Source organism: Stigmatopora nigra, chromosome 14 (assembly GCF_051989575.1).
Source record: "Stigmatopora nigra isolate UIUO_SnigA chromosome 14, RoL_Snig_1.1, whole genome shotgun sequence".
In the NCBI taxonomy this organism is placed as follows: domain Eukaryota; kingdom Metazoa; phylum Chordata; class Actinopteri; order Syngnathiformes; family Syngnathidae; genus Stigmatopora; species Stigmatopora nigra.
In genome coordinates this window covers 3,188,403-3,202,500 of record NC_135521.1, presented here as the reverse complement: position 1 = coordinate 3,202,500, position 14,098 = coordinate 3,188,403, and the positions used below count along the sequence as shown (strand labels likewise).

The 14,098-nt window shown below is 39.5% G+C and overlaps 1 protein-coding gene and 2 long non-coding RNA genes across 5 annotated transcripts in view; 2 read left to right on the top strand and 1 right to left on the bottom strand.

Annotated features, from left to right (window-relative positions):
- The window catches only part of foxo4 (forkhead box O4), a 9,230-nt gene extending 3,017 nt beyond the window's left edge, over positions 1–6,213 (top strand). Inside the window, exons 2-3 of the mRNA XM_077732805.1 lie at positions 1–622; positions 1,570–6,213. The exon at positions 1–622 is cut by the window's left edge and continues 539 nt beyond it. Coding sequence (XP_077588931.1) covers positions 1–610 — 610 coding nt within the window. The 3' untranslated portion in view covers positions 611–622; positions 1,570–6,213. The remainder of the gene's footprint in view (positions 623–1,569) is intronic.
- A 2,245-nt stretch (positions 6,214–8,458) lies between these two features.
- Positions 8,459–8,725, top strand: LOC144207490 (uncharacterized). Its single transcript, XR_013328681.1, has 3 exons — positions 8,459–8,486; positions 8,552–8,576; positions 8,640–8,725. It is a non-coding gene; the product is annotated as an uncharacterized LOC144207490 (long non-coding RNA).
- Positions 8,726–8,799: 74 nt separating this feature from the next.
- LOC144207489 (uncharacterized) lies at positions 8,800–13,971 on the bottom strand. Of its 3 annotated transcripts, none has more exons than XR_013328679.1 (6): positions 13,470–13,971; positions 11,570–11,637; positions 10,948–11,036; positions 9,977–10,072; positions 9,237–9,573; positions 8,800–9,176 (listed from the first exon to the last, which is right to left on the bottom strand). It is a non-coding gene; the product is annotated as an uncharacterized LOC144207489 (long non-coding RNA). The 3 variants fall into 3 exon arrangements; XR_013328680.1 differs by having other exon boundaries at positions 8,800–9,030; XR_013328678.1 differs by having other exon boundaries at positions 8,800–9,573; positions 13,470–13,882.
- Positions 13,972–14,098: the final 127 nt, after the last annotated feature.

Below are 14,098 nucleotides of genomic sequence, written 5' to 3'. Positions count from 1 at the left end.
CCCCGTCCCACCTCCGCCTCCTACCCCTCTGCCGTCGGCCGCCACTCTGCTGCCCCGTGCGTCCTTCTCACCGCCGGATGCCGGCCCGACCTTTGGGAACTCCCTATTCGGCTCAACCCCTTATGGCGCCCGCACGGCTTCCGGCCTGGAGGCGCTGCTCACCTCCGACTCGCCCCCGCCCAGCGACATGCTGATGGCGACTGGCCTGGGTCCCGATGCGCCGCGGTTGCTGCTGGCCAAGGCTCCGGAGGTGACGGCCGTGGCCCAGCGGAACCTCCGACCGCCCACCCAGCCGCGGCCACTCATGCCGCTCCAGCACCACCCCTCGCCGGGCCTGGGCGCCATCCTGTCCGGCATTGCCCCGCTCCAGGCGGCCAATCCCTTTGGGGGGCCGCACTGCTTTCACGCCGTCCCCGAACGGCTGCCCACCGATCTGGACGTGGACATGTTTACCGAGAACCTGGACTGCGACGTGGACTACATCATCAACAGTGACCTCATGGACGGAGATGCCATCGACTTCAACTTCGACCCCATCCTGCCCGCCGGGCAGTCGTACGCCGGGCCGGCCGCCGCCCAAGGCTCCGCCCGCAACTGGGTGCCCAGCTAAAGACTCGGACAGGTAATTTAAACCGCTGCCGTCGACTTGTTCCCAACCGGACCGCGAGTTAATTGCCGCCGATGGCGGACATTTGTCATATTGGTCAAATCGGCTTGCAAAACAACACTAAAACCAATTGAAACCATGTATAAGACAACTTTAAAAGTATTGGACCTGAAGCCAAAAAATACTGTTAAATATGCAAATGCAACCTTGGTTTGCAAAATCTTCCAACACAAAACTCTTCCACTGCAAAATGTTGTACATAAAAATCCAACAAATCAACAATCTGGCTCTATACTACGTGACTATGATTTCCTTCAAAAACAGTGCTTTGAGCCAAAGCACCTTCTCTGTCCATGCTGCACATACCTGCGACTCAAGACCAATTAACATGCGTGAACTTGCATCTCTCAACCGCTTCTCCAATCATTTTAAAGCCTGTTTATTCGTCTGGTGTCTCAAGGGAAATATTTGCTTGAAATTTTACTTGTAAATCAAAATGCTCGTATGTCTGGACACTCGTATGTCAAGGTATTACTGTTCAAACTCCAATAAGATTAAAGTCGTTGGAAAAATAGGAAGGCTGTCGATGCCGTTCCTCAGTTTAAGTACCTAAATTACAATCTGGCGACCTTTTGTGCTCACTAATAACTTTCCAGTTCAGTGATGAAAAAATAAGTAATCTCATGTTTTTAATTGCATCATTTTTCTAGTAGTCTCCAAATATTACTAAAATCCCCCGTAATCATTTGTTTCAGATTAACTTTAATTATTGTCTACATAAAAATTTTATTTAGTCTTCAAAAAGTTTTCAAAAGAGGGGGTGGTGGGGTCGTCTTATATTCGGGCCAATGCGGTATCTCTATTAAAAATAAGAAAATATAAAAGGAAACAAAAAAAAGAACATTAAAAGAATCCTTAACTGCTTAACATAAAAACCAGAATTAACTTTTTTTTGTCAACAGGAGAGAAGAAACCCGCACTCCCCCCAAAAATGGGCAAACAACACGTGCCAAGACAACCGACGACCGACTATGCACACTTTTTTAGACCCGCCCCTCCTCATCTTCCCCCTAATCCTGACTGGCGGCCATTTTTACCAAACATCTCCCGGGTGTGCGCTCACCACCCTTTTTTGGTACACAAACCTCATAGTTTTTTGGTGGCCAGTTTTTCGGTACAAAACGACGATTCATTTTTCTCACGCAAGAGACGAACAATCCCTAACTTTTTGGGGGCTGAATCAACACTACTTGCTTTTTGGACAATTTAGATTGGAGTTTTTGTTAAGCATTTTTCTTCGATTTAAAAAAAAAAATCAGTTATAACTTCTTCACTGCCATTGACGGCAATGCACGTCCAATTCATTTTGATTGGGAGATTACGTCCAGCCTTTCCCAGTGAGTGTGTGTGTGTGTGTGTGTGTATCGCCCTCAGTGGTGACCACCATGTTAAAGACGTGCATATTTTTGCTAACTACCACAACACAAACCCTGCTTTAACCCTTTATAGGGCACTCATTGAAATATTATGAGTTTTAACGGGAAAAGGAAAAACACTTTGATGTTAATAGGCCAGAGCCAAGGTTGATTTTTCATGCAAATGTCCCCAAATCAACTGGAACTGACTGAAATAAGCAGGAAGTGACCCAGAAATTCCCCGAATAAGGGGTCTCCAAACTTTTTTTTCCCTCTGAGGGCCTCTTATAAAGAACCCAAGGATGTAAGGGCCAATTTATTCTAATCCTGGCCTTATATTTGTCAAATACAAAATCAGAATCAAGTGAACAAGATCGAGTTTTTGAAAATGTATTATTTTTTTTAAGTATTAACTCATTAGTTGCCATAGACGCCGATAGATTTCCCATACATTGAATTGGTAATCTGTCACCGTCAATAGCAGTGAAATATGATTTTTGAAATGTTTTTAAGGTCAGTGGCAGAAAATGGGCTACTAACAACAAAATAATCAAGAGGCGTACAAATTATTGTAAAGTATATAATCATTTTTTTGCGTTTACATTTTTTTTTGATTAGTTGGGAGTTAACTATGGCGTCCATGTTATTAAATAATAATAGAAATAGGCTTTGTCATCATCATTGACTTGACAAAAGCCTAATTGTCATTGTACTCAGCTGTTGCTGTGTATGATGAAATTAGTAGTACTTCTCCATCTGGTGCGTTTTTTTCCGGCAAAAGACCCAAATAAGTGATCATTTCAGATTTGTTGGCATTCTGCCGTGATGGATACATCGCATCACACCCCCCAAGCGAATTTTTTTTAATCACTTGACAGGGGTGATATATACATATATATATATTTTAGAGAAAATGTCTAGTGACCATAAAAAAGTCAAAAAAAAATAACCAAGATAGCTCTTTTCCAGATCAAATTATTTGTTTATTAAATGTATTTATGAAAAACAAAATACTAAAATTCTGCAGTTTCCAGCTTTGATTGGGAATACAGTAATCCCTCGAATATTGCGCTTAATGTAGACCAGACATAAAAATCGCAAAGTAGGGTCACCCCATTATAACTTTTTTTTTTCTTCAGTCCTGAGTCCTAGTAGCAAACATGGCTTCCGCTTACGAGTTTCAGCGTGGATTTTTACATTTTTATGAACTTAAAAAAAAAAGATTTAAAACAATTAATTAATAGCAGAAAAAAATGTCAAAGTAGTGAATTTGCGATAAGTGAAGATGTGATAATCAAGGGATTACTGTAATGGAATTTATGTGATTAGGTCCATGTAGTGTTAAAGTGGACAAAATTCAACACAATTTAGGCAGAATTTAAGATTCTATTTTAATATTTGATATTTTTATAATTTGCTGCAGGCCAATTAAAACTAGGCAACCTGCCGCAGGTTCTCGTTTGGACACTTCTGCCCTAAATCATCAGAGTGGCTCAAAATAAAGAGGGAAATGCTGAAAAATCAACGTATTAATAAAAAACTGATTGTAATTGGGTAAAAAAAGTGGTGATTTTAGTCTTTTTAATGACCAAAAATATTGACTTGCCTTATAAAGGGTTAAATGACTGTTGTTTTTAGTAGTAGTAGTGGTAATAGTAGTAGTAGTAGTGGTAATAGTAGTCGTAGTAGTAGCAGCAGTAGTAGTAGTCGTAGGTGAACTAATTATTTTTTTAGCGGGCATTTTTTGATTTTTGCAAGCACTTACGATTTACGTCTAGAATCTGTTTTTGAAACATTTCAAGGTTGCACATAACGACGCTATGCAGGTTTAATAAGATTTTTGAAGGAAATTAAAAAAAAACAACTTAAAAAGAAAACGCGTTGAAGGCTATTTTGTCATTGTGCACCTTCACTAACTAAAAAAAAGATATATTATTTGGTTATAGCTTTAATATACAAACTAGATGGAGAATGATAAAAGATGCAACTTATATAATTATTTTTTTTTTTTTACATTTGGATGATGCATTTTTTTCAGATTTGTAACAGTTTTCTACACTTATTTTTGTAAAAGTTGACACGCATGTAGATTATTTGTAAAATAACCAAAGGAACACTAATATTTGCATGGCATTTTTTTGCGAGCGAGGTGTACAGAAGCTTTTATAGTTTTTTCCTTCTTTTTTGCCATTTTTTTATAGATTTTCCACATTACTCATCTCAAAAAAAAAACAAAAACAAGGAAAAAAAACTCATACAACCATTACCTCTCAGGGTCGCTCAAACGAAGAAAACCTTGCTTAAAAAAAGATTTTTAAAAAAGTATTTATTTTGTTTTTTTTCCCTCCCTCTGGAAATTGCTATGCATTTTACGTGGATTTTTTAAATTTCTTTTTGGCTTTTTCGCCTCAAGATATGAAACACTAGCCCAATTTTGTTAATAGTGTGTATGCCATTTATTATTTTTTTTGTTCTTATTGTATTTAAGTTGATGGTCATGTACAGTATGTTATCTATGACAAAGTATCAGGGCCAAACAAAAACAGGCTTGAATATTCGTAATATCACAAAAAAACGTGTAATTTTACCAAACTTAATGTACTTTGTGTCATATCATTTCACAAGACGTAGTGCCGCTTTCGTTAAAATCCAAAATATTGAGGCGTTGTATTTTACGTTCTGTTTAATCTTCGGGCACATCGGGTACTGTATTTTCTTGCATATAAGCCGCACCCTTAAAATTATTGAATTTTACAATTTCTCCAATATAAGCCGGCCCCTGATTCACAATTTCCATATTCATGGTTTTAATAGGGAGTACAAATGTGATACTTTGAAGGGAAAATCATTTGCATGTAGTATTTTGGAAATAGTGTATGAATCAATATCATAAAGAAGTTAGTAAATCATCCAGTAATGTTTTTTTTTCTTACAGCAAAACAGAAAATAACCAACAAAATGTAAATGTAAATTTGCTGACATCTACTGGTGAAAAAGAGTATAGCAATGCTGTAAGTCTTATGCGCATATAAGCCCTTTATTCTTTCATTTTTTTAGTTACAGATGCGACTTATATGCGAGAAAATACGATCATGTTGCGGAATGTTGTAACATGACAATTTAATGGCTGTCATATGGCATCAAGTTGTGCAATATTACGACAATTCCTTTTACAAATAAGTTATTAATCTTTCGGCAAATCACATAATCGTACGTTAAGTCACGTAAATGTCACATTATATCATCCACAATACATAAAATGGCATATCATGATTTTTATGTCATAATATTACATCGACAATCATATTTTTTTCAATGCATGATTCAAATCTCGTGATATTATTTAAATCTCATAAATGAGGCATCACTTTTTTCCTTCATTTTCCATTTTTTTTCTCATCTTACAATTTAAATCCTAATATGACAAAATAATGCATTTACAATGTATAATTTAAATATACTACATATTACAATATAGCCACGCTATTACTATGCAAACTTATATAATATACAGATTTTTTTTCACATAACTAAAATCCTAATATGGTTTTAATCTTGTTATATTTCTGCTTAAATCTAGGATCATTGTGTAACATCACAACTACAAAAAGGATTTATTCATATTGCGTAAAGTACATAAAGGTATATTGCAACTTTTACCTTGTATTTTACAATTTAGCTATGCTACATTCATATACATAAAAATACGTAATATTACGAATATAAGCATTTTTTTTATTATTTTGCGTTTGGCCCTAATATTGTGTCATAGTCTAACGAATCATTTCACACTTAAAAAAAAAAATCGAGATAAGGAGGAGTACTTTGCTTTGGAGTGGTGCTACTAGTCTTTAGCTCAAAGTGACTGGAAGAAACTATTATTTTGCTTTTTTTTTTCTTCTTCTTAAACTTGATCCCCCATTCTGCTCTTAAGTTGGAAAAAAAATGGCTTCCTCTTCAACTCTTGTGTCTTTATTTTCTTTTCCTTCAACATTTAGGTTGACCTACAAAAGTATTTTAGGACTTAGTGCAGAAAGAAATTGTTTATATGATGATTTTTTTTTGTTTTGTTTGGGAAGCGGGGTTTGATTTTAATTAATAGTTCCTCTCCCTTACTCTTGATTATTATTGACATGCAATAAAGTGTTTGAAAATGACAAATTGATGAGTCAATAAACCGCTTCAACCCGCTTTCTAGTCTTGACTGACTTTTCTTTGGTTAACTTACTACTCTGCTGATGGTGGTAAATGTCCAATCCATTTTGAACTGGGATGTCAATTGTTGCCAGTTGCTCAGTCAAAGTTGACCGTCAATGACAGTGAAACTACTACAACTGCATGCCAAATTTTATAATCGTAGTTCATTCGAAGTCTAAAACTAAAACTAAATACTTACATGAATGCATATTAAATAACATGTCAATATACTGTTTAATAAAGATAGTAGATAACTAGATAGTATTTTTAGTAAAAGTAAATATATAAATAAAAATGTGGGTATTTTTTAATCTAATATTTGCAACTTTTCTTTAAAGTATCCTCATGGTTTACTTTCTCGGACCGCACAAAATGATGCGGCGGGCCAGATTTGGCCCCGGGCCTCCACTTTGACACCAATAGTGTTACTTGTGCCTTTGAAGTATCCTCATGGTTTACTTTCTCGGACCGCACAAAAATGATGCGGCGGGCCAGATTTGGCCCCCGGGCCTCCACTTTGACACCAATAGAGGTGCATTGTCCTGTTTAAAAAACATCCTAAGACAGAAAGTCGATTCATGGTCGTTTATGAGAAACATTGCCGTCGTTACATCTCCGGTCCACAGGAGGGCATCGTAGTCCCAACGGCTGTTTGCAAAGCGCTCTTATTGAAAGAAGAAGAGCCTCCGATGCGGAAGTCGTGGAAACCAGCAGCCGATCAAAACAATTCGTCTCCTGAGCATAATTTTAGATAACTGTAGTCTTTTTAAGCGTACTATGCGATCAATAGAAACAAGATACGAAGGTGCGACTGTTGAGCGTGTCAGAATCATGGCCAGATGAGGTGAGTGGACTCATCCGCTTTATATTATCGTCATTGTTAATGCGTCAACTGTTCGTTCGGTCGATCGAACGCGTTCTCATGTCATTGTACTTTTATCCATTTATCCACAGCCAGGTGCAGCTTTAATGCTTGTTCCTCTCTTGGTGCAGACTGGACTTGTTCCTGCAGGCAGACGGCTGATTTCCACTTGCCATGTTATGACCACCAACTTTATTTTGTGTTTATTTCATGACAAAAGCAGACAGGCAAGGCACTTGTGTATTTGTGTGAACTTTATTTCCAATGTGCTCCCCAGCGTCAGCCTCATCTTGCTCATATAAATGATGTGCAATATTCATCTTGAGCCCTCTCCAATAAAGTAACAAACCATAACAATTCTCAATTCCTTGATTTTGTATTGTGACTGTATGCATGTATGAAGACATGCTATTTTATTCTCTCCAAGACATGTTGAACCTGATGCCCTCCTGTGGCGGTTTTTGGGCATTGCACTTTGCAATGTCTTTTCCAACCAACTACGTACTTATGTAGAATACCTGGAGTCACATATTGTCCTGAATGTGCCTGAATAGACATGTTCTAACTTTCTGCCCTCTTGTGGCGATTTTTAGGCATTGCAATTTGCAATGGCTTTTCCAACCAACTAAGTATGCTGTTTCCTAGTATACATTAATGTAGTATACCTGGACTCCTCTCACATATTGTCCTATGAGTGTGCCTGAATGGACATGTGGTGTTTTGCTGACATCTCGTGGCAGTTTTATGCATTACACTCTGCAATTTCTTTTCCAACAAACTCCTTGTTACAAGTGCATCACTGTAGTACATTCATAGACTTCGCTTGCATCGAATTGCGCAAAGTGTTTTGGGTATTATTTAGGACTTCTACGGAAGAAATTTCGGCGGAAATCCAGCCAAGGTGGCGAATGGCATAAGTCATCGCCTGCGATGCAGGCGACTCGGGTTCGATTCCCACTCTCAGCTGCATTTACGAATTAAATGCTAGAGTGGTAAAGGTAAGAATGAGGATCGAACCCGAGTCCAAAGTATTCGCAGTCAGTGTCTTTAACCATTAGACCACCAACGCTTTGCAAATTCATAAATTGGAAGTCATATTTATCCTTTTTTTTGACAGTCTACCAAATGTAAGTGACTAAGATTGGGAGATATACACTATGAGATTGAACGCAGTCATCTGGTCATTAGTCTCATGAGTAGAGCATAAGACTTTGGCTTCAGGGATGCGGGTGCGAGTCCTGGCCGTTGCCTTTTCAATGGGACACATTAAAAATATTTTTTAAACTTTTATTTTTTATTGCGCAATTACGTCACTTCCGAAAAACTATTTAAAGAGGAAGCATTTTCGCAGTCGCTCTCTTTCATTTAATGAATGCTGCGCGTCGCTCCACACTGCAAAGCCAAAGTAAGTACTCCCAAGTCTTTTTACTTTTTATTTGAGACTAATGTACATTTCTCTTGTTTCAACAGCTCACAAATGTGGAAAAACAAGCAAGTAAGTACTTTGAATATTGCAAATCAACCTTGAAAATACTTAATGGTCCATTTCTTCCCACAGGCTGCAGTTGGTAAGTACTTTGAATATTCCAAATCAAGCTCAAAAATGCTTAATGGTCTCCTTTCTTCCTTCACAGGCTGCAGTCGGTATGTATTCTGCCAAATGATCCACTTTGCACGAAAAATGGCCGTTAACCATACTGTTTCACTCTCTTCTTTTGCAGACCACTTCCAAGATGTCCAACCCTGCAGGTAAGCACAGGTGAGACAAGCAAACAATTGATCGACGTGCAAATATAACTGTCTATTAATCTGTTCCAGAAGCTGAATGTAGAGTAACAAAGTATAAGGTAAGAACGCCTAAGAGGACTTACCATGTACAATTTTGACTTCTGTCTTTAGTACTTGCAGTCGGATTTCATCCACGACGTCTTCCAGTAGGTTAGTGCACACTGCAACACAAAATGGTGGACGTGAACACTGTCCAACTTTGACGTCTTTTTACGCCACACTTCTGAACTGCTGACTGATTTCCCCGTGTCCACCGGAGGGCGCTGCAGCTCAAGGTAACAATCAGTGTTCGTCAAGCTTGATTGTACTGCAAAGGTGAGTCAATGTGCACCATTTAGACAGAAACACGACTAAATTAAATGCTCACCCACTTTCTTGTTTGCAGACTCATTCCAGTGAAGTCGCCATTTTGGAGAACTGCCTTGACCCCGCCCCAACTGCTGCCTACACCTGTGAGACAACGAGCTGATTATCTTCAATGCTGTATTCCAGAAATAAAATAAAAGGACAAAATGTTTTGCCTCCGTGTGAACTTTTTCGTGACAATTGTCTGGATTGCAATGTAGTTCTTCCACAGTTGAAGTCGTCCGTTTTTTTCCACATTTGAAGTCCGGATGCTGCTCTCCTGCTCAAGAACACGTGACATCGCATCAAATGAAGTTCTTCCACAGCTGAAGACCACTTCTTCCACAGCTGCTGCCTTCCTGCCCCAAGTCAAGTACAAGTGCCATCGCATCATTTTAAGATAAGTCTAATCGCCGTTTGCACATTTCTTTGAATGCACTTAACTTGCTTGTCTGCACTTTTTACTTACCCTACTGCACTTCTTACCCTACTGCACATTTTAACTTACTTGTCTACACTTTTTAACTTGCTTGTCTGCACTATTTAACTTACTCTATTGCACTCGACTTGCACTTAAGTTACTTGTCTGCACTCGACTTGCACTTAACTTACTTGTCTGCACTCGACTTCTACTTAACTAACTTGCTTGCACTCGACTTGCACTTAACTTACTTGTCTGCACTCGACTTGCACTTAACTTACTTGTCTGCACTCGACTTGCACTTAACTTACTTGTCTGCACTCGACTTGCACTTAACTTACTTATTTTTGTCTTCAGGTCTCCACACTCTGTTGCGGTCCGACTCCTACTACTGGTTGAAAGAAGAACTTCAAGACATCATCCTTTGGACTTTAACTCTGAAATTAAAACAAATAAAGTTGAACAAAAAACAAACTCCCTTCTAAATTTTTATTATTACTTCTATTTTATTAAAATTAAATTTTTTAAATTTTTTTTTAAAATTTTTTTGGGTGTGGCTATGCAAATGACTGGCCAGATATTGGTGGAGAAATAAAATTATGTTCACTGATTGGTTTAGAATAAGGAAGTGGAAATCTAATGATGCCAGTTGATTGGTTCTTTGGGAGGTGGGTGTCCATTCACTGATTGGTGTAGAATCAGGAAGTGGAAGGTGAATGCTGCCACCTGATTGGTTCTCTGGGAAGGGGCGTCTATTCACTGATTGGTCTAGAATCAGGAAGTGGGGAGGCGAACACTGCCACCTGATTGGTTCTCTCGGAATGGGTGGGCTTTAGTCCGGGGGGGCTGGCTTTGTAGCGGGAGGCGGGGTTTCAGTCCAAAAAAACGCCGTTTTTGGGAAAAGGGGGCGTGTCCGGCCAAATGCCGGGCTCTGATTGGCTGTTCCGGTGGGCGAGGCTAGGGCGGGGCTAAATCCAAATTTGCATAGATTTGCATAGAGGGGAGGTGGCTAAATCCAATTTTTAAGGCCTCTGATTGGTTGGCCGAGTCGTGACACGTCTCGTTGCCAGGAAGATTTTCTGCTTTTCTGAGGCCGCTTTTCCCGAGAGCTCTTTTCGGTGGCCGTTTTAGGCCCCAAAAAGACACTTTTTGAAGGAAAAACCCTATTTTTGACTTAGTAGGGATGCATTTAGAAATAAAAGACAAAGACTGATTCCATTTCAACAATGTATTGTTGGAAAAAAATGGCTTTTTTGACATTCTGACGGCATCAGATGCCACTGCACAAGCTGAAACGGGAGACGTCACATACCCTGCCAGGTCACGCCAGTGTCCAAAAGCCATCGGCTGCAGCGCGGACCCCTCCGGCGGGCGCCGTGCACGTCCAAAACGTCCCCGATACTGTCAAGAAGACGACAACGAGAGCAGTCAGTGACCATTCCAGCATTCATACCACATCAGAGACACATAATTATTCTGCTGATAATGACAAGTAACCTTACATAAGAGGATGCGAGTGCAAAAATAGCATTACCATCATGAACAAATCATTGGCCTACCAATATTTACATGTAACTATACATAAGATGATATTAGAGCAAAAATAGCATTAGGATCTTATACTGTAATGCACTTAACAAGAGTAGTTAGGGACAATTTTAGCATTTTTATGACATTTCAGTCACATAATTAGCCTTGCGATATTTATATGTAACCCTGAAAATAGCATTAGCATCTTGAACTGTAAGACCTACAATTACATGTATGAGCTAAACATACATTATCGTTTTTAGCTCTACAAAAGAAGTTCTTGCTTTACACAGGTGGTCAAAGAAATGTCATTTTAATTCAAGCTATTCAATTACTAGCATGATAAATAAAACTTTAAAACATCTTTTTCATTACAAATGTACATAGAATGAAGCATTTCCTACCCTTGTCTGCACTTGTGTCACGCAGGTTGATGGCCGTGGAAGCAACTCCATCTTCCGGGACTCCACTCCTGTTAACAAAAAGACATTTTTCGTAAGCACTAATGCAATTTGACTCAGATCACATGTTTTAAACACAAATCATTTAGAAAAAAAGCTACTTTTTTGCCAATGAAAGACCTCTGGGGCCCCTATAAACTTGGCCATTTGCAAACTTTTCCTGAAATGGGAGTCTACTGACCACAAATAGATGATGTGCACATTGTTAAAAGATGCACATCATATTTTGAGCAACTTTGGACACGTATCAGGTACGATTGGAGCTTTTGGGGGCCAAAGGTCCGAGGAGATAACCCCTCCACTTAGTCACAATCAATGGAGCGCCTATGATATCTCTTTACTCAAGCCAACTGACTATGAACACAACGCTAAAATCTCACAAAATATTAACATTTGGAAAAAAGTATACAAGGGGGTCGATGTGGGCGACCAGAAATAGATGATGTGGCAGTCAATGGGGGGATTCTGCAACACAATGACATTTTTATAGCCACTATGAGAGACTATGACCAAATAAACTATAGCTTTAGGGCCTACGCAATGTTTTGACCTTTTGGGACACTTTATTAGATCCACTTAGAGGTGGTGGGGGCCGATTTCAGCACCCCACGAGGTCTGCTATTCTGCTATGATACAGTATGACCACATAAACTGTGTACCTAATCTTTTGACCACCTAGGAAACATCAGGTATCCTGCTTGGGTTGGAGGTCACATTCAGGTAACTTGGGTGCTCTACTACCCACTCCTGAAAATCATCTACTGACCACAATAGAGCATATTACACAATTGGTTAGATGCATCTTTAATGTTGGATGCATATTAGGTACTATTAGGGGTTTGGGGGGCCAAAGGTCGAAGTAGGTAACCACTCCACTTAGTCATAATCAATGAAATCTGTCTACTCAAGTCAACCGACTATGAACAAAACACTAAAATCTCACAAAATGTGAACAACAATTGGAAAAGTATACAAGGGGGTCAATATGGACACAAATCGATCAACCTGGCACATCATTTCACATCCCAATCACTTATCTAAGCTTCGAAGGGCAAGAAAAGAGGAGAATGTTACCCAGTGGGCAGAGCTAAGGAAGCTCATCATCGTATTGTCAGATTAAAATTTCCAATTTTCAGGCTTGGAATGCATGGCAAGTGACGACCAAGAGTATTGGGAAGACATTTGGACTCTGATCCGAGCAGTTTGGCTTCATTTCATGCACTTTTATGTTGGTCACGCCCCTTCGGCATGAAATGAGGCAAAACGTCGACTCAAACCCTGGCAATCCCCTTGCCTTCCAAGCCTTCCAAGAGTCGGTGGGCGGAGTTTGAGCCAGACGCACCCACCCGCGCATACAAACGCACCCCTCCAAGTGTCAAAACACGCCCTCGGCCCCACTGCGCATGCCCATAAAATCTGAATACATCCCACCTACAAAACAACACTCCCTTCCAAGTGTCAAAACACGCCCTCGGCCCCAATGCGCATGCCCATGAAATTTGCATACATCCCACCCACAAAACAATTATTGTCCAAAATAGTTAACCTGACAATTTTATCAAATGTCAACATTGTTCAATGTACTATTTTCAGTCAGGATTGTCCTCATGCTAGATCTTTTAAAAGCATTAACAACTACAAATTCTTTCTTCAAAAAGAAAGCTCAATATTTCAGCCATGTGGTCATTGATTGGGGACATGGTTCATTCATTGTGGAGGTTGGCAAAATGTTTGATCTGATCTGGGTTATGACGAGCAAGCTCAACAGAAAACAAGTGCATGTTTTACTAATAGAATACTTCATCGAGATGCGCTTGTAGTCGAAAATTGCAGCATTTCTTACCTTATTCGTGACTTTCCTTGTCCGGCCCGCACCAGGTGCACCAAATCAGGCCAAAAAACTCGAAAAAAACTCCTTTCTTGCGGACTACTGTTCGTGTAATCTATCAAACGTCACTCGGTTGTATTTACTGTAAATCCCCCCCCATTTGGATCATGCGATAAAACGCCGAAAATAACGGTTTACAAACAGGAGAAAGCGCAACGAATTCGACTCCCACTTCCTGGGTTTCTCTCTGACGTAATTTGGGGGAAGTCCAGGATAATACGCATGCGTAAATTCCCTCGTGCGTAATGACGGCCCTGTTTTACATAAACAACTTCCGCATTCGAGACTTCTTCTTTTAATAAAAAGCTTTTTGCAAATAATCTTTGGGATCATTGCGCCGTCGTGTGGACTGAATGTTTAATGACGGCCCGTTTCACATAAATTACTTCCGCATTCGAGACATCTTCTTTCAATAAAAAGTGTTTTGCAAACAACAGTTGGGGTCACGGTACCCTCGTGTGGACTGGATGTGTAATGACGGCCCGTTTCACGTTAACGACTTCCGCATTCGAGACTTCTATATATGTATATATACATATATGTATATATACATATATATACGTATACATTATATACATACATAC